Source organism: Oncorhynchus masou, chromosome 32 (assembly GCF_036934945.1).
Source record: "Oncorhynchus masou masou isolate Uvic2021 chromosome 32, UVic_Omas_1.1, whole genome shotgun sequence".
Taxonomy (NCBI): domain Eukaryota; kingdom Metazoa; phylum Chordata; class Actinopteri; order Salmoniformes; family Salmonidae; genus Oncorhynchus; species Oncorhynchus masou.
This window is the reverse complement of record NC_088243.1, coordinates 95,141,285-95,162,907: the sequence shown is the minus strand read 5'-3', so window position 1 is coordinate 95,162,907 and position 21,623 is coordinate 95,141,285. Positions and strand designations below refer to the sequence as shown.

The 21,623-nt window shown below is 45.8% G+C and overlaps 1 protein-coding gene across 1 annotated transcript in view; it reads left to right on the top strand.

Moving 5' to 3' along the window:
* Positions 1-5,927: 5,927 nt before the first annotated feature.
* Positions 5,928-21,623, top strand: part of rps6kal (ribosomal protein S6 kinase a, like) — a 34,648-nt gene continuing 18,952 nt past the window's right edge. Inside the window, exons 1-5 of the mRNA XM_064955502.1 lie at positions 5,928-5,993; positions 13,135-13,223; positions 15,155-15,219; positions 20,853-20,955; positions 21,114-21,238. Coding sequence (XP_064811574.1) covers positions 5,929-5,993; positions 13,135-13,223; positions 15,155-15,219; positions 20,853-20,955; positions 21,114-21,238 — 447 coding nt within the window. The 5' untranslated portion in view covers position 5,928. The remainder of the gene's footprint in view (positions 5,994-13,134; positions 13,224-15,154; positions 15,220-20,852; positions 20,956-21,113; positions 21,239-21,623) is intronic.

Below are 21,623 nucleotides of genomic sequence, written 5' to 3'. Positions count from 1 at the left end.
TGTACCTGTAACCCCAGTCTAATGTCTCTACCTGTATCTAACCTGTACCTGTAACCCCAGCCTAATGCCTCTACCTGTACCTCTACATCACCTGTACCTGTAACCCCAGCCTAATGTCTGTACCTGTATCTAACCTGTACCTGTAACCCCAGCCTAATGTCTCTACCTGTATCTCTACATCACCTGTCCCTGTAACCCCAGTCTAATGTTTCTACCTGTACCTGTATCTAACCTGTCCCTGTAACCCCAGCCTAATGTCTCTACCTGTATCTAACCTGTCCCTGTAACCCCAGCCTAATGTCTCTACCTGTATCTCTACATCACCTGTCCCTGTAACCCCAGTCTAATGTCTGTACCTGTATCTAACCTGTCCCTGTAACCCCAGCCTAATGTCTCTACCTGTATCTAACCTGTCCCTGTAACCCCAGCCTAATATCTCTACCTGTACCTGTAACCCCAGCCTAATGTCTACCTGTATCTAACCTGTACCTATAACCCCAGTCTAATGTCTCTACATGTACCTGTAACCCCAGCCTAATGTCTACCTGTATCTAACCTGTACCTGTAACCCCAGCCTAATGTCTCTACCTGTCCCTGTAACCCCAGCCTAATGTCTCTACCTGTACCTGTATCTAACCTGTACCTATAACCCCAGCCTAATGTCTCTACCTGTACCTGTATCTAACCTGTCCCTGTAACCCCAGCCTAATGTCTGTACCTGTATCTAACCTGTACCTGTAACCCCAGCCTAATGTCTCTACCTGTATCTCTACATCACCTGTCCCTGTAACCCCATTCTAATGTCTCTACCTGTACCTGTATCTAACCTGTCCCTGTAACCCCAGCCTAATGTCTCTACCTGTATCTCTACATCACCTGTCCCTGTAACCCCAGTCTAATGTTTCTACCTGTACCTGTATCTAACCTGTCCCTGTAACCCCAGCCTAATGTCTCTACCTGTATCTAACCTGTCCCTGTAACCCCAGCCTAATGTCTCTACCTGTATCTCTACATCACCTGTCCCTGTAACCCCAGTCTAATGTCTGTACCTGTATCTAACCTGTCCCTGTAACCCCAGCCTAATGTCTCTACCTGTATCTAACCTGTCCCTGTAACCCCAGCCTAATATCTCTACCTGTACCTGTAACCCCAGCCTAATGTCTACCTGTATCTAACCTGTACCTATAACCCCAGTCTAATGTCTCTACATGTACCTGTAACCCCAGCCTAATGTCTACCTGTATCTAACCTGTACCTGTAACCCCAGCCTAATGTCTCTACCTGTCCCTGTAACCCCAGTCTAATGTCTTTACCTGTACCTGTATCTAACCTGTACCTATAACCCCAGCCTAATGTCTCTACCTGTACCTGTATCTAACCTGTCCCTGTAACCCCAGCCTAATATCTCTACCTGTACCTGTAACCCCAGCCTAATGTCTACCTGTATCTAACCTGTCCCTGTAACCCCAGCCTAATATCTCTACCTGTACCTGTAACCCCAGCCTAATGTCTACCTGTATCTAACCTGTACCTATAACCCCAGCCTAATGTCTCTACCTGTACCTGTATCTAACCTGTCCCTGTAACCCCAGCCTAATATCTCTACCTGTACCTGTAACCCCAGCCTAATGTCTACCTGTATCTAACCTGTCCCTGTAACCCCAGCCTAATGTATCTACCTGTACCTGTAACCCCAGCCTAATGTCTACCTGTATCTAACCTGTACCTATAACCCCAGTCTAATGTCTCTACATGTACCTGTAACCCCAGCCTAATGTCTACCTGTATCTAACCTGTACCTGTAACCCCAGCCTAATGTCTCTACCTGTCCCTGTAACCCCAGCCTAATGTCTCTACCTGTATCTAACCTGTCCCTGTAACCCCAGCCTAATATCTCTACCTGTACCTGTAACCCCAGCCTAATTTATCTACCTGTATCTAACCTGTACCTATAACATTTACATTTACATTACATGTATCTACCCTGTACCCCAACCTAATGTCTCTACCTGTACCTGTAACCCCAGTCTAATGTCTTTACCTGTATCTAACCTGTACCTATAACCCCAGCCTAATGTCTCTACCTGTACCTCTACATCACCTGTACCTGTAACCCCAGCCTAATGTCTCTACCTGTACCTGTCACCCCAGTCTAATGCCTCTACCTGTACCTGTCACCCCAGCCTAATGTCTCTACCTGTACCTGTCACCCCAGTCTATTGTCTCTACCTGTACCTGTAACCCCAGTCTAATGTCTCTACCTGTATCTAACCTGTACCTATAACCCCAGCCTAATGTCTCTACCTGTACCTATAACCCCAGTCTAATGTCTCTACCTGTACCTGTAACCCCAGTCTAATGTCTCTACCTGTATCTAACCTGTACCTATAACCCCAGCCTAATGTCTCTACCTGTACCTATAACCCCAGTCTAATGTCTCTACCTGTACCTGTAACCCCAGTCTAATGTCTCTACCTGTATCTAACCTGTACCTATAACCCCAGTCTGTCTCTACCTGTACCTGTAACCCCAGCCTAATGTCTCTACCTGTATCTAACCTGTACCTATAACCCCAGTCTAATGTCTCTACCTGTAACCCCAGCCTAATGTCTCTACCTGTATCTAACCTGTACCTGTAACCCCAGCCTAATGCCTCTACCTGTACCTCTACATCACCTGTACCTATAACCCCAGCCTAATGTCTGTACCTGTATCTAACCTGTACCTGTAACCCCAGCCTAATGTCTGTACCTGTATCTAACCTGTACCTATAACCCCAGTCTGTCTCTACCTGTACCTGTAACCCCAGCCTAATGTCTCTACCTGTCCCTGTAACCCCAGCCTAATGTCTACCTGTATCTAACCTGTCCCTGTAACCCCAGCCTAATGTCTACCTGTATCTAACCTGTCCCTGTAACCCCAGCCTAATGTCTCTACATGTACCTATAACCCCAGCCTAATGTCTCTACCTGTATCTAACCTGTACCTGTAACCCCAGCCTAATTTATCTATCTGTATCTAACCTGTCCCTGTAACCCCAGCCTAATGTCTCTACATGTACCTGTAACCCCAGCCTAATGTCTCTACCTGTATCTAACCTGTACCTGTAACCCCAGCCTAATGTCTCTACCTGTATCTAACCTGTACCTGTAACCCCAGCCTAATGTCTCGTACCTGTAACCCCAGCCTAATTTATCTACCTGTATCTAACCTGTACCTATAACATTTACATTTACATTACATGTATCTACCCTGTACCCCAACCTAATGTCTCTACCTGTACCTCTACATCACCTGTACCTGTAACCCCAGCCTAATGTCTTTACCTGTAACCCCAGCCTAATGTCTTTACCTGTAACCCCAGCCTAATTTATCTACCTGTATCTAACCTGTACCTATAACATTTACATTTACATTACATGTATCTACCCTGTACCCCAACCTAATGTCTCTACCTGTACCTCTACATCACCTGTACCTATAACCCCAGCCTAATGTCTCTACCTGTACCTGTAACCCCAGCCTAATGTCTTTACCTGTACCTGTAACCCCAGCCTAATGTCTCTACCTGTAACCCCAGCCTAATGTCTTTACCTGTACCTGTAACCCCAGCCTAATGTCTTTACCTGTACCTGTAACCCCAGCCTAATGTCTTTACCTGTAACCCCAGCCTAATATCTCTACATGTACCTGTCACCCCAGTCTATTGTCTCTACCTGTATCTAACCTGTACCTGTAACCCCAGCCTAATGTCTTTACCTGTACCTGTAACCCCAGCCTAATGTCTCTACCTGTACCTCTACATCACCTGTACCTGTAACCCCAGCCTAATGTCTCTACCTGTACCTCTACATCACCTGTACCTCTAACCCCAGCCTAATGTCTCTACCTGTATCTAACCTGTACCTCTACATCACCTGTACCTGTAACCCCAGCCTAATGTCTCTAACTGTACCTGTAACCCCAGCCTAATGTCTCTAACTGTACCTGTAACCCCAGTCTAATGTCTCTACCTGTACCTGTCACCCCAGTCTATTGTCTCTACCTGTATCTAACCTGTACCTGTAACCCCAGCCTAATGTCTCTACCTGCACCTGTAACCCCAGTCTAATGTCTGTACCTGTATCTAACCTGTACCTATAACCCCAGCCTAATGTCTCTACCTGTACCTCTACATCACCTGTACCTGTAACCCCAGCCTAATGTCTCTACCTGTACCTGTAACCCCAGTCTAATGTCTCTACCTGTACCTGTAACCCCAGTCTAATGTCTCTACCTGTATCTAACCTGTACCTATAACCCCAGTCTGTCTCTAGGCTGGGGTTACAGGTACAGGTAGAGACATTAGGCTGGGGTTACAGGTACAGGTAATGTCTCTACCTGTACCTGTAACCCCAGTCTAATGTCTCTACCTGTAACCCCAGCCTAATGTCTCTACCTTTACCTGTAACCCCAGTCTAATGTCTCTACCTGTATCTAACCTGTACCTGTAACCCCAGCCTAATGCCTCTACCTGTACCTCTACATCACCTGTACCTGTAACCCCAGCCTAATGTCTGTACCTGTATCTAACCTGTACCTGTAACCCCAGCCTAATGTCTCTACCTGTATCTCTACATCACCTGTCCCTGTAACCCCATTCTAATGTCTCTACCTGTACCTGTATCTAACCTGTCCCTGTAACCCCAGCCTAATGTCTCTACCTGTATCTCTACATCACCTGTCCCTGTAACCCCAGTCTAATGTTTCTACCTGTACCTGTATCTAACCTGTCCCTGTAACCCCAGCCTAATGTCTCTACCTGTATCTAACCTGTCCCTGTAACCCCAGCCTAATGTCTCTACCTGTACCTCTACATCACCTGTACCTGTAACCCCAGCCTAATGTCTCTACCTGTACCTGTAACCCCAGTCTAATGTCTCTACCTGTACCTGTAACCCCAGTCTAATGTCTCTACCTGTATCTAACCTGTACCTATAACCCCAGTCTGTCTCTACCTGTACCCCCAGCCTAATGTCTCTACCTGTACCTGTAACCCCAGTCTAATGTCTCTACCTGTATCTAACCTGTACCTGTAACCCCAGCCTAATGCCTCTACCTGTACCTCTACATCACCTGTACCTGTAACCCCAGCCTAATGTCTGTACCTGTATCTAACCTGTACCTGTAACCCCAGCCTAATGTCTACCTGTATCTAACCTGTACCTATAACCCCAGCCTAATGTCTCTACCTGTACCTGTATCTAACCTGTCCCTGTAACCCCAGCCTAATATCTCTACCTGTACCTGTAACCCCAGCCTAATGTCTACCTGTATCTAACCTGTCCCTGTAACCCCAGCCTAATGTATCTACCTGTACCTGTATCTAACCTGTCCCTGTAACCCCAGCCTAATGTCTCTACCTGTACCTGTATCTAACCTGTCCCTGTAACCCCAGCCTAATATCTCTACCTGTACCTGTAACCCCAGTCTAATGTCTACCTGTATCTAACCTGTCCCTGTAACCCCAGTCTAATGTCTACCTGTATCTAACCTGTACCTGTAACCCCAGCCTAATGTCTACCTGTATCTAACCTGTCCCTGTAACCCCAGCCTAATGTCTACCTGTATCTAACCTGTCCCTGTAACCCCAGCCTAATGTCTACCTGTATCTAACCTGTACCTGTAACCCCAGCCTAATATCTCTACCTGTACCTGTAACCCCAGTCTAATGTCTTCCTGTATCTAACCTGTCCCGGTAACCCCAGCCTAATATCTCTACCTGTACCTGTAACCCCAGTCTAATGTCTACCTGTATCTAACCTGTCCCTGTAACCCCAGCCTAATATCTCTACCTGTACCTGTAACCCCAGTCTAATGTCTACCTGTATCTAACCTGTACCTGTAACCCCAGCCTAATGTATGTCTCTCCTCTCTGTATAGTTTGAAATGCTGACGGGGACGTTACCATTCCAGGGCAAAGACCGCAATGAGACCATGAACATGATCCTTAAGTAAGTCAACCACACTGTACTGTACTGTTATTGGAGTCAACTGCACTGTACGCTACTGTTATTGGAGTCAACTGCACTGTACTGTACTATTATTGGAGTCAACTGCACTGTACACTACTGTTATTGGAGTCAACTGCACTGTACGCTACTGTTATTGTAGTCAACTGCACTGTACAGTTATTGGTGTCAACTGCACTGTACTGTTATTGGAGTCAATTCATTAGAATCCCCATTATCCGACATAAATTGCGACAGCTAGTCTTTACAGGGTCCGACATATAAAGGATTATACATTGCAGACAAAAGACTTTACAATGCATTTATCAGATACGTGTCAGTACATCCACACAACCAGTAGGTCACCAGGGGAGAGGCGTTGTGCCGTCAAATGTAGCTATATTTATTTTTTGAAACCACGATTGCTGTTCACTTGCTCAACATAAGATGGAAGGGAGCCATGCATTCATGGCTCTCTATAATACTGATTGCGCAACCAGGGGTGGAAAAACCTTGGATCATTGTTACTCTAACTTCCGCGACGCATATAAGGCCCTGCCCCGCCCCCCTTTCGGAAAAGCTGACCACGACTCCATTTTGCTGATCCCTGCCTACAGACAGAAACTAAAACTAGAGGCTCCCACGCTGAGGTCTGTCCAACGCTGGTCCGACCAAGCTGACTCCACACTCCAAGACTGCTTCAATCACGTGGACTGGGACATGTTTCGTATTGCGTCAGATAACAACATTGACGAATACGCTGATTCGGTGTGCGAGTTCATTAGAACGTGCGTTGAAGATGTCGTTCCCATAGCAACGATTAAAACATTCACTAACCAGAAACCATGGATTGATGGCAGCATTCGCGTGAAACTGAAAGCGCGAACCACTGCTTTTAATCAGGGCAAGGTGTCTGGTAACATGACCGAATACAAACAGTGCAGCTATTCCCTCCGCAAGGCTATCAAACAAGCTAAGCGTCAGTACAGAGACAAAGTAGAATCTCAATTCAACTGCTCAGACACAAGAGGCATGTGGGAGGGTCTACAGTCAATCACGGACTACAGGAAGAAATCTAGCCCAGTCACGGACCAGGATGTCTTGCTTCCAGGCAGACTAAATAACTTTTTTGCCCGCTTTGAGGACAATACAGTGCCACTGACACGGCCTGCAACGAAAACATGCGGTCTCTCCTTCACTGCAGCCGAGGTGAGTAAAACATTTAAACGTGTTAACCCTCGCAGGGCTGCAGGCCCAGACTGCATCCCCAGCCGCGCCCTCAGAGCATGCGCAGACCAGCTGGCTGGTGTGTTTACGGACATATTCAATCAATCCCTATACCAGTCTGCTGTTCCCACATGCTTCAAGAGGGCCACCATTGTTCCTGTTCCCAAGAAAGCTAAGGTAACTGAGCTAAACGACTACCACCCCGTAGCACTCACTTCCGTCATCAAGTGCTTTGAGAGACTAGTCTAGGACCATATCACCTCTACCCTACCTGACACCCGAGACCCACTCCAATTTGCCTACCGTCCCAATAGGTCCACAGACGACGCAACCACACTGCACACTGCCCTAACCCATCTGGACAAGAGGAATACCTATGTAAGAATGCTGTTCATCGACTAAAGCTCAGCATTTAACACCATAGTACCCTCCAAACTTGTCATTAAGCTCAAGACCCTGGGTCTCGACCCTGCCATGTGCAACTGGGTCCTGGACTTTCTCACGGGCCGCCCCCAGGTGGTGAGGGTAGGTAACAACATCTCCACCCCGCTGATCCTCAACACTGGGGCCCCACAAGGGTGCGTTCTGAGCCCTCTCCTGTTCTCCCTGTTCACCCACGACTGCGTGGCCATGCACGCCTCCAACTCAATCATCAAGTTTGTGGACGACACTACAGTGGTAGGCTTGATTACCAACAACGATGAGACGGCCTACAGGGAGGCGGTGAGGGGCCTCGGAGTGTGGTGTCAGGAAAACAACCTCACACTCAACGTCAACAAAACAAAAGAGATGATCGTGAACTTCAGGAAACAGCAGAGGGAACACCCCCCTATCCACACCGACGGGACAGTAGTGGAGAAGGTGGACAGTTTTTTTTTTTTAAGTTCTTCAGCGTACACATCACGGACAAACTGACATGGTCCACCTGCACAGACAGCGTGGTGAAGAAGGTGCGACAGTGCCTGTTCAACCTCTGGAGGCTGAAGAAATTTGGCTTGTCACCAAAAACACAACTTTTTTACAGATGCACAATCGAGAGCATCCTGGCGGGCTGTATCACCGCATGGTACTGCAACTGCTCCGCCCACAACCGTAAGGCTCTCCAGAGGGTAGTGAGGTCTGCACAACGCATCACCGGGGGCAAACTACCTGCCCTCCAGGACACCTACACCACCCGATGTCACTGGAACGCCAAAAAGATCATAAAGAACAACACCCACCCGAGCCACTGCCTGTTCACCCCGCTATCATGCAGAAGGCGAGGTCAGTACAGGTGCATCAAAGCAGGGACAGAGAGACTGAAAAACAGCTTCTATCTCAAGGCCATCAGACTGTTAACCAGCCATCACTAACATTGAGTGGCTCAATGACTCAAATCTCAAGCCACTTTATTAATAATTAAAAACTGGATGTAAGAAATGTATCACTAGTCACTTTAAACAATGCCACTTTATGTAATGTTTCCATACATCTCATCTATATACTGTACTCTATACCATCTACTGCATCTTGCCTATGCCGTTTGGCCATCACTCCTCCATATATTTATATGTACATATTCTTATTCATTCCTTTATACGTGTGTGTATAAGGAAATTGTTGTGAAATTGTTAGATTTTACTTGTTAGATATTACTGCGTGGTTGGAACTAGAAGCACAAGCATTTCGCTACACTCTCATTAACATCTGCTAACCATGTGTATGTAACCAATACAATTTGATTTAACATTATCCACATAAGTCACAGCAACATCTTTTATATGCACTATTTTATGTCCAGCTTTTGGAACTTTGGCTTTCCTGGATATAGCCACTATATTGTGATCACGTCATCCAATGGGTATGGATATAGCCACTATATTGTGATCACGTCATCCAATGGGTATGGATATAGCCACTATATTGTGATCACGTCATCCAATGGGTATGGATATAGCCACTATATTGTGATCACATCATCCAATGGGTATGGATATAGCCACTATATTGTGATCACGTCATCCAATGGGTATGGATATAGCCACTATATTGTGATCACATCATCCAATGGGTATGGATATAGCCACTATATTGTGATCACGTCATCCAATGGGTATGGATATAGCCATCCATCCAATGGGTATGGATATAGCCACTATATTGTGATCACATCATCCAATTGGTATGGATATAGCCACTATATTGTGATCACATCATCCAATGGGTATGGATATAGCCACTATATTGTGATCATGTCATCCAATGGGTATGGATATAGCCACTATATTGTGATCATGTCATCCAATGGGTATGGATATAGCCACTATATTGTGATCATGTCATCCAATGGGTATGGATATAGCTTTAGAACACCGTTCTACAGTATTAGTAAAAATGTGATCAATACGTGTGGATGATCTTGTTACTGTGGTGTTTGTAAACACCCTGATAGGTTGATTTATAACCTGAACCAGATTACAGGCACTGGTTACAGCGAGAAGTTTCCTCTTGAGCGGACAGCTTGATGAAAAACAGTCAATATTCAGGTCCCCAAGAAAGATTTTTCCAGAACAGCTGCCTTGTCCTTTATCCTCAGGAATTCGACAGGTCGAGGCCTGTTAGCTGGGCCGGTGGTGGGTTTTCCAGTCGTGTGGGCGCATTTACCTTAGTATTTCTGTGGTACATCTTCAGTTTCTCCGAGATCATTTCCCGTACACTCTCCTCAGTCTCCGTCCAGGTCTCGTGGAGATTCTGCAATTCCATCCACAACCATGTTGTTTCGATTTCATTGTCCCTCGAGATAATCTGAATTCGATTTTTCTGTCAATGTTATCATGGATTCACATACAGAACTGATGTCCTCTCAGTGACTTACAGATTGCTGTCATCTTGCCGTTCTCCAGTAAACTTGTTATGGCTAGGAGCCCCTCAAAAGGAACACTCCCTCCCATTCATATTTTTAATATTTAACTTTCACACATTAACAAGTCCAATACAGCAAATGAAAGATAAACATCTCGTTAATCTACCCATTTTCTCCGATTTCTAAAATGTTTTACAGAGAAAACACAACATATATTTGTTAGATCACAACCAAATCCAAAAACACACACAGCCATTTTTCACAGCCAAAGATGGTCACAAAAGCAGAAATATAGATAAAATGAATCACTAACCTTTGATTATCTCCATCAGATGACACTCATAGAGCATCATGTTATACATGTATTGTGCGTTTGTTCGAAAATGTGCATATCTGTGTATATATATATATATACACTGCTCAAAAAAATAAAGGGAACACTTAAACAACACAATGTAACTCCAAGTCAATCACACTTCTGTGAAGTCAAACTGTCCACTTAGGAAGCAACACTGATTGACAATAAATTTCTCATGCTGTTGTGCAAATGGAATAGACAACAGGTGGAAATTATAGGCAATTAGCAAGACACCCCCAATAAAGGAGTGGTTCTGCAGGTGGTGACCACAGACCACTTCTCAGTTCCTATGCTTCCTGGCTGATGTTTTGCTCACTTTTGAATGCTGGTGGTGCATTCACTCTCGTGGTAGCATGAGACGGAGTCTACAACCCACACAAGTGGCTCAGGTAGTGCAGCTCATCCGGGATGGCACATCAATGCGAGCTGTGGCAAGAAGGTTTGCTGTGTCTGTCAGCGTGGTGTCCAGAGCATGGAGGTGCTACCAGGAGACAGGCCAGTACATCAGGAGACGTGGAGGAGACCGTAGGAGGGCAACAACCCAGCAGCAGGACCGCTACCTCCGCCTTTGTGCAAGGAGGTGCACTGCCAGAGCCCTGCAAAATGACCAGCAGCAGGCCACAAATGTGCATGTGTCTGCTCAAACGGTCAGAAACAGACTCCACGAGGGTCCGACGTCCACAGGTGGGGGTTGTGCTTACAGCCCAACACCGTGCAGGACGTTTGGCATTTGCCAGAGAACACCAAGATTGGCAAATTCGCCACTGGCACCCTGTGCTCTTCACAGATGAAAGCAGGTTCACACTGAGCACGTGACAGACTTGACAGAGTCTGGAGATGCCGTGGAGAATGTTCTGCTGCCTGCAACATCCTCCGGCATGACCGGTTCGGTGGTGGGTCAGTCATGGTGTGGGGTGGCATTTCTTTGGGGGGCCGCACAGCCCTCCATGTGCTCGCCAGGGGTAGCGTGACTGCCATTAGGTACCGAGATGAGATCCTCAGACCCCTTGTGAGACCATATGCTGGTGCGGTTGGCCGTGGGTTCCTCCTAATGCGAGACAATTTATTTATTTATTTCACCTTTATTTAACCAGGTAGGCAAGTTGAGAACAAGTTCTCATTTACAATTGCGACCTGGCCAAGATAAATGAGGCTGGAGTGTGTCAGCAGTATCTGCAAGAGGAAGGCATTGATGCTATGGACTGGCCCGCCCGTTCCCCAGACCTGAATCCAATTGAGCACATCTGGGACATCATGTCTCGCTCCATCCACCAACGCCACGTTGCACCACAGACTGTCCAGGAGTTGGCGGATGCTTTAGTCCAGGTCTGGGAGGAGATCCCTCAGGAGACCATCCGCCACCTCATCAGGAGCATGCCCAGGCATTGTAGGGAGGTCATACAGGCACGTGGAGGCCACACACACTACTGAGGCTCATTTTGACTTGTTTTAAGGACATTACATCAAAGTTGGATCAGCCTGTAGTGTGGTTTTCCACTTTAATTTTGAGTGTGACTCCAAATCCAGACCTCCATGGGTTGATAAATTAGATTTCCATTGATAATGTTTGTGTGATTTTGTTGTCAGCACATTCAACTATGTAAAGAAAAAAATATTTAATAAGAATATTTCATTCATTCAGATCTAGGATGTGTTATTTTAGTGTTCCCTTTTTTTTCTTGAGCAGTGTGTATATAAAAAATGTCAGTTTACATTGGCGTGCTGTAATGTTTTGATTCTAAAACATCCAGTGATTTTGCAGAAATACTCATAATAAACATTGATAAAAGATGCAAGTGTTATTCACAGAATTAAAGATAAACGTATCCTCTATGCAACCGCTGTGTCAGATTTTAAAAAAACTTTACGGAAAAAGAATAATCTGAGAATGGAGCTCTGAACCTTAATTAGCCAAAGAAATAGCCGCCATTTTGGCGTCAACAGAAGCTACAAAGCCCAGCATTTAGCCACTTGTTGTTAGCTTGTTCAGCCCAGCATTCAATCTTCAAAAAGCACGAGCAATTCCTCCAGACAAAAACCCAAAATGTTCCGTTACAGGTCGTAGAAACAAGTCAAATGTTGTATGCAATCAATCTTTAGGATGTTTTAAACATTAATCAGCAATAAGGTTCCAACCGAAGAATTTCATTGTATGAAGAAAAGCATTGGAACGGGAGGACACTCTCTCGTGGCCGCGCGCTATGAGACCGAGGCTTTCTGCCAGACCGCTCAGTAAAAGAGCTCCTATGAGCCCCTCCTTTATAGTAGAATCATACAACCAGAATCTAAAGACTGTGACATCTTGTGGAAGCCCTAGGAAGTGCATGCACATCCATAACTAACATGGACTTCAAATGGCACTGTTTTGAAAATCGAGTTCTCACTTCCTGTTTGGATTTCTTCTCAGGTTTTTGTCTGCCATATGAGTTCTGTTATACTCACAGACATAATTCAATTTTCTATCCACCAGTAATAATAATATGCATATATTCCCATCTGGGACAGAGGAGGCAGTTAAGTTTGGGCACGCAATTCTTCCTTTTTATTTGCATTTTCTTTTTCAATTAGGATGTTCAGGGTGTACATGGTACATGCTCTGTCGTACGATATTTTGGTAAGAAGACAATTTGACATTTGTTCAGGACATTGTTGTCACTCGCGCTCTTCTCTCCTGTCTTCTCTTTCTCCTCTACTCACTCACTCACTCCCTCTCTCAGAGCTAAGTTAGGGATGCCTCAGTTCCTGAGTCTAGAAGCCCAGAGTCTGCTGAGAATGCTGTTTAAACGCAACCCTGCTAACCGCCTGGGTAAGTCCCTTTGTTTATTTGGATCCCCATTAACTTTTGCAGAAGCAGCAGCTACTCTTCCCGGGGTCTACTAACAACACAACATTTTTTTTCACCTTTATTTAACCAGGTAGGCTAGTTGAGAACAAGTTCTCATTTGCAACTGCGACCTGGCCATGATAAAGCATAGCAGTGTAAACAGACAACACCGAGTTACACATGGAGTAAACAATTAACAAGTCAATAACACAGTAGGAAAGAAAAAGGGAGTCTATATACATTGTGTGCAAAAGGCATGAGGAGGTAGGCGAATAATTACAATTTTGCAGATTAACACTGGGGTGATAAATGATCAGATGGTCATGTACAGGTAGAGATATTGGTGTGCAAAAGAGCAGAAAAGTAAATAAATAAAAACAGTATGGGGATGAGGTAGGTAAAATTGGATGGGCTATTTACCGATAGGCTATGTACAGCTGCAGCGATCGACTAGCTGCTCAGATAGCAGATGTTTGAAGTTGGTGATGGAGATAAAAGTCTCCAACCTCAGCGATTTTTGCAATTCGCTCCAGTCACAGGCAGCAGAGAACTGGAGACGAAAGGCGGCCAAATGAGGTGTTGGCTTTAGGGATGATCAGTGAGATACACCTGCTGGATCGCGTGCTACGGGTGGGTGTTGCCATCATGACCAGTGACCTGAGATAAGGCGGAGCTTTACCTAGCATGGACTTGTAGATGACCTGGAGCCAGTGGGTCTGGCGACGAATATGTAGCGATGGCCAGCCGACTAGAGCATACAGGTCACAGTGGTGGGTGGTATAAAGTGCTGGGGCGGCAGCGTAGCCTAGTGGTTAGAGCGTTGGACTAGTAACCGAAAGGTTGTGAGTTCAAACCCCCGAGCTGATAAGGTACAAATCTGTCGTTCTGCCCTTGAACAGGCAGTTAACCCACTGTTCCCAGGCCGTCATTGAAAATAAGAATTTGTTCTTAACTGACTTGCCTGGTTAAATAAAGGTAAAATTTAAAAAAAAATTAGTGACAAAACGGATGGCTCTGTGATAAACTGCATCCAGTTTGCTGAGTAGAGTATTGGAAGCTATTTTGTAGATGACATCGCCGAAGTCGAGGATCGGTAGGATAGTCAGTTTTACTAGGGTAAGTTTGGCGGCGTGAGTGAAGGAGGCTTTGTTGAGGAATAGAAAGCCGACTCTAGATTTGATTTTCGATTGGAGATGTTTGATATGAGTCTGGAAGGAGAGTTTACAGTCTAGCCAGACACCTAGGCACTTATAGATGTCCACATATTCAAGGTCGGAACCATCCAGGGTGGTGATGCTAGTCAGGCGTGCGGGTGCAGGCAGCGAAGGGTTGAATAGCATGCATTTGGTTTTACTAGCGTTTAAGAGCAGTTGGAGGCCACGGAAGGAGTGTTGTATGGCATTGAAGCTTGTTTGGAGGTTAGATAGCACAGTGTCCAAGGACGGGCCGGAAGTATACAGAATGGTGTCGTCTGCATAGAGGTGGATCAGGGAATCGCCCGCAGCAAGAGCAACATCATTGATATATACAGAGAAAAGAGTCGGCCCGAGAATTGAACCCTGTGGCACCCCCATAGAGACTGCCAGAGGACCGGACAGCATGCCCTCCGATTTGACACACTGAACTCTGTCTGCAAAGTAACAAAACTGTCTGACAAGTAACAAAACACTGATAGAACAGTCACACAAATTAACCACCTGGGTAAGAGCGAGAGAGTGTGTGTTACTGACTGTTGTCTCGCTGTAGGGGTGTGTGGGTGTGTTACTGACGGTTGTCTCACTGTAGGGGTGTGTGTTACTGAAGGTTGTCTCTCTCTGTGTGTGTGTGTGTGTGTGTGTGTGTGTGTGTGTGTGTGTGTGTGTGTGTGTGTGTGTGTGTGTGTGTGTTACTGACAGTGCTCTGTGTCTGTGTAGGGGCTGGGGCCGATGGGGTGGAGGAGATCAAACGTCACGCCTTCTTCTCATCGATCGACTGGAACGTAAGTCTCTCTCACTCACACACACACACACACACACACACACACACACACAATGCATCCCATTCCCACCTAACAGACGGTCGGCTTACTTAGGATTGGTCTGTAGAGTGCTAGGTGTGTATCTGGGCAGAGGTCTGACAGTGTGTGTGTTAATATTTCAGTGGGAGTGTTTATGAGCCAGCAGGAGATGATTGGCTGAGACCAGGAAGAAGGGAAGGGTTTAATATGGGCTGGTGGCTGGGTCTTTATCTTTCTTGTTCGCTCTCTCAATTAAATTCAACAGGGCTTTATTGGCATGGGCAACATGTTTACATTTCCAATGCAAGTGAAATAAACAAACTAAAGTGAGAAACAATATAAAAAACTATTAGGAAGTAACGCTGCACAGGTAACGCTGCACAGGTAACGCTGCACAGGTAACGCTGCACAGGTAACGTTGCACAGGTAACGTTGCACAGGTAACGCTGCACAGGTAACGCTGCACAGGTAACGCTGCACAGGTAACGCTGCACAGGTAACGCTGCACAGGTAACGCTGCACAGGTAACGCTGCACCGGTAACGCTGCACAGGTAACGCTGCACCGGTAACGCTGCACCGGTAACGCTGCACAGGTAACGCTGCACAGGTAACGCTGCACCGGTAACGCTGCACAGGTAACGCTGCACAGGTAACGCTGCACAGGTAACGCTGCACAGGTAACGCTGCACAGGTAACGCTGCACAGGTAACGTTAGCACAGGTAACGCTGCACAGGTAACGCTGCACAGGTAACGCTGCACAGGTAACGCTGCACAGGTAACGCTGCACCGGTAACGCTGCACAGGTAACGCTGCACAGGTAACGCTGAACCGGTAACGCTGCACAGGTAACGCTGCACAGGTAACGCTGCACAGGTAACGCCTGCACAGGTAACGCTGCACAGGTAACGCTGCATAGGTAACGCTGCACAGGTAACGCTGCACAGGTAACGCTGCACAGGTAACGCTGCACCGGTAACGCTGCACAGGTAACGCTGCACCGGTAACGCTGCACAGGTAACGCTAACGCACAGGTAACGCTGCACAGGTAACGCTGCACAGGTAACGCTGCACAGGTAACGTAACGCTGCACAGGTAACGCTGCACAGGTAACGCTGCACAGGTAACGCTGCACAGGTAACGCTGCACAGGTAACGCTGCACAGGTAACGCTGCACAGGTAACGCTGCACAGGTAACGCTGCACCGGTAACGCTGCACAGGTAACGCTGCACCGGTAACGCTGCACCGGTAACGCTGCACCGGTAACGCTGCACAGGTAACGCTGCACAGGTAACGCTGCACAGGTAACGCTGCATAGGTAACGCTGCACCGGTAACGCTGCACAGGTAACGCTGCACAGGTAACGCTGCACAGGTAACGCTGCACAGGTAACGCTGCACAGGTAACGCTGCACTAACGCCAGCACAGGTAACGCTGCACGTAACGCCAACAACGCAGGTAACGCTGCACACAGGTAACGCTGCACAGGTAACGCTGCACAGGTAACGCTGCACGCTGCAGGTAACGCTGCACAGGTAACGCTGCACAGGTAACGCTGCACAGGTAACGCTGGTAACGGTAACGCTGCAGGTAACGCTGCACAGGTAACGCTGCACAGGTAACGCTGCACAGGTAACGCTGCACAGGTAACGCTGCACAGGTAACGCTGCACAGGTAACGCTGCACAGGTAACGCTGCACAGGTAACGCTGCACAGGTAACGCTGCACAGGTAACGTTGCACCGGTAACGCTGCACCGGTAACGCTGCACAGGTAACGCTGCACAGGTAACGCTGCACAGGTAACGTTGCACTCACAAAGGTTTAAAAAACAGACATTTCCAGTGTTATATCGTCAGTGTTTTAATCATGTGAAAATAGTTGTAGTATGAATAGTGAGGAAGACAAATAAACATAAATATTTGTGGTATTTACAATGTTGTTTGTGCTCAACTGGTTGTCCTTTTCTCATGGCAATGGGCCACAAATCTTGCTGCTGTGATGCACACTGCAGTATTTCACCGTACAGATAAGAGAGTTTATCAATGTTGAATTTGTTTTGAAATTCTTTGTGGGTTTGTGTAATCTTTGGAAAATATGTATCGTTAAGGCGTTCATACATCTGGCAGGAGGTTAGGAAGTGCAGCTCAGTTCCCACCTCATTTTGTGGGCAGTGAGCACATAGCCTGTCTTCTCTTGAGAGCCAGGTCTGCCTACGGCGGCCTTTCTCAAAAGCAAGGCTATGCTCGCTGAGTCTGTACATAGTCCAAGCTTTCCTTAATTTTTGGTCAGTCACCTTGGTCAGGTATTCTGCCACTGTGTACTCTCTGTTTAGGCCAGATAGCATTCTAGTTTGACCAGTTATTTGGGTCTGTTTGTGTTTGTTCACAGAGGTGCAGAATCAGCTGGCTGAGGTGAGGGGTTTGTGAGGGAATGTGTAGGCATCGCTTCCTTTTAGGGGATTGTAGAATGGAACAGCTCTTTTCTGGATTTTTAGAATTAGCTGATGTCCTAATTTTGTTCTACATACATTGTTTGGGTTTTTGCATTGCACACAATGTATGTTTTTTGCAGAATTCTGCATGCAAAGTCTCAATTGGTTGTTTCTCCCATTTTGTGAATTCTTTGTTGGTGAGTGGACCACAGACCTCACAACTATACAGTGTGTTTTACAACAGGTTTTTAGCCCGATACTAATTGGGATAACATTTGATATGTTCCTTTTGCCCCTCTTGTTTAGGGTACAGTGCCTTCGGGAAAGTATTCAGACCCCTTGACCTTTTCCACATTTTGTTGCGTTACTCAAATTATTATCATTATTTATTATTTTTTGCAATCTACACACAGTAACCCATAATGGCTAAGAGAAAACAGGTTTTTAGACATTTTTGCACATTTATTAAAAATAAAACACAGAAATAACTTTACATAAATATTCAGACCCTTTGTTATGAGACTCAAAATTGAGGTCAGGTGCACCCTGTTTCCATTGATCATCCTTGAGATGTTTCTACAACTTGATTGGAGTCCACCTGTGGTAAATTCAATTGATTATACATGATTTTGAAAGGCACACACCTGTCTAAAAACCAAGCCATGAGGAATTGATCGTAGAGCTCTGAGACAGGATTTTGTCGAGGCATAGATCTGGGGGAAGGGTACCAAAACATGGGAGAAACAAAATGTGGGCCCTGGCAACTGGACCTCTTTTGGAACACCATTATTTCTGTCTTACTGAGATTTGCTGTCAGGGCCCAAGTCTGACAGAATCTGTGCAGAATATATAGGTGCTGTAGGCCCCCCTAGGTTGGGGACAGAAGCACCAGATCATCAGCAAACAGTAGACATTTGACTTCAGATTCTAGTAGGGTGAGGCTGAGTGCGTGCTGCAGACTGTTCTAGTGCCCTCGCCTATTTGTTAATATATATGTTGAAGACTGTGGGGCTTAAGCTGCATCCCTGTCTCAACCCACGGCGCTGTGGGAAGAATTTTTTTTTTGTTGCCAAATTTAACCACACACTACTTGTTGTTTGTGTACATGGATTTTATAATGTCGTATGTTTTTCCCCTAACATCACTTTTTTTAATCAATTTGTATAGCAGACCCTGATTCCAAATTGAGCCTAAAGCTTTTATGAAGTCAACAAAGCTTGATAAGGCTTTGCATTTGTTTTTGTTTGTTAGTCAATTAGGGTGTGCAGCGTGAATACGTGGTCTGCCGTACAGTAATTTAGTAAAACGCCAATTTGACATTTGCTCAATACACTGAGGAAATGTACGAGTCAGCTGTTAATGATAATGCAGAGGATTTTCCCGAGTTTGCTGTTGTCGCATATCCCACGGTAGTTATTGGGGTCAAATTTGTATCCACTTTTGTGGGTTGGGGTGATAAGTCCTTGTCTCCAAATATTGGGGAAGATGCCAGCTCTGAGAATGATTGGAATTATCACCCCAGCCAATTGGAATTTGTGGTGTGTATATTTTAGAATTTCATATAGGATAAATTTTGTCCTATAGTTCATTGAATGTAATTGGAGAATCCAGTGTGTTCTGGTCAACTTTTAATAGTTGATTCTAAGATTTGTATTAGATCATGTGCAGTTGAAGTCGGAATTTCACATACACTTAGGTTGGAGTCATTAACTTGTTTTTCAACCACTCCACAAATTTCTTGTTAACAAACTATCGTTTTCGCAAGTCCGTTAGGACATCTACTTTGTGCATGACAAGTAATATTTCCAAAATTGTTTACAGACAGATTATTTCACTTATAATTCACTGTATCACAATTCCAGTGGGTGAGAAGTTTACATACACTAAGTTGACTGTGCCTTTAAACAGCTTGGAAAATTCCAGAAAGTTATGTCATGGCTTTAGAAGCTTCTGCTAATTGACATCATTTGAGTCAATTGGTGGTGTACCTGTGGATGTATTTCAAGGCCTGCCTTCAAACTCAGTTCCTCTTTGCTTGACGTCATGGGAAAATCAAATGAAATCAGCCAAAAAATGGTAGACCTCCACAAGTCTGGTTCATCCTCGGGGGCAATTCCCAAACGCCTGAAGGTACCACGTTCATCTGTACAAACAATAGTACTCAAGTATAAACACCATGGGACCACGCAGCCGTCATACCTCTCAGGAAGGAGATGTGTTCTGTCTCCTAGAGATGAATGTACTTTGGTGTGAAAAGTGCAAATCAGTCCCAGAACAACAGCAAAGGACCTTGTGAAGATGCTGGAGGAAACCGGTACAACAGTATCTATATCCACAGTAAAACGAGTCCCATATCGAGACAACCTGAAATTCCACTCAGCAAGGAAGAAGCCACTGCTCCAATACCGACAGAAAAAAGCCATACTGCGGTTTGCAACTGCAGATGGGGACAAAGATCGTACTTTTTGGAGAAATGTCCTCTGGTTTGATGAAACAGAACTGTTTGGTCATAATGACCATTGTTATGTTTGGAGGAAAACGGGGAGGCTTGCAAGCCAAAGAACACCATCCCAACCTTGAAGCACGGGGGTGGCAGCATGATGTTGTGGGGTGCTTTGCTGCAGGAGGGTCTGGTGCACTTCACAAAATAGATGGCATCATGAGGTAGGAAAGTTGTGGCCATATTGAAGCAACATCTCAAGACATCGGTCAGGAAGTTAAAGCTTGGTCACAAATGGGTCTTAAAAATGGACAATGACCCCAAGCATACTTCCAAAGTTGTGGCAAAGTGGCTTAAGGACAGCAAAGATAAGGTATTGGAGTGGCCATCACAAAGCCCTGACCTCAATCCTATAGAAAATTTGTGGGCAGAAGTGAAAAAGCGTGTGCAAGCAAGGAGGCCTACAAACCTGACTCAGTTACACCAGCTCTGTCAGGAGGAATGGGCCAGAATTCACCCAACTTATTGTGGGAAGCTTCTGGAAGGCTACCAAAATCATTTGACCCAAGTTAAACAATTTAAAGGCAATGCTACCAAATACTACTTGAGTGTATGTAAACTTCTGACCCACTGGGAATGTCTCTCTCTCTCTGTCTCTTTCTGTCTCTACACTGTTCATTATGACTTGGAACGGAAACAAAATATTAATATCTCAGCTTAACCCTCCCTCCCTCCCTCCATAGAAGCTATACAGGACAGAGCTCCAGCCTCCATTCAAACCAGCAGCAGGGAAGCCTGATGACACATTCTGCTTCGACCCAGAGTTCACCGCTAAAACACCCAAAGGTACATGACGGTTAGGGTCACAGTCTAGATTCTCCAGGTGTTCCTTCTATTGCTAACACACATCTCGTGTGGATGCGTGGTTGTCTGGGTGTGTGTGTGTGGGTGGTTGGTTGTCTGGGTGTGTGTGTGTGGGTGGTTGGTTGTCTGGGTGTGTGTAGACTCCCCAGGTATTCCTCCCAGTGCCAATGCCCATCAGCTGTTTAAAGGGTTCAGCTTCGTGGCTCCAGCCTCTCTGGATGACAAGAAGGGCTCTCCTCTACTCAGCATCCTACCTATAGTACAGGTACACACACACACAGTTCCCCACTGCTTTAGTACATGTTCATACGCTTGAATGTTTAAATTTTACCTTTATTTTACTAGGCAGGTCAGTTAAGAACAAATTCTTATTTTCAATGACGGCCTGGGAACAGTGGGTTAACTGCCTGTTCAGGGGCAGAACGACAGATTTGTACCTTGTCAGCTCGGGGATTTGAACTTGCAACCTTTCGGGTGATTTTGCTCTCTCACAGCCCTTGACTCTGTTGGTGCTGCCACCTGGGGAATGGAGTGTAGAAGTGCATCCTGGTTGTTTTCCCCAAACAGTGTGCTAACACTAAACTACTGACTACTTCATTTAAGATCGGACACTTTTTTTTCCATTTTTCGCCTAAAATGACCCAAATCCA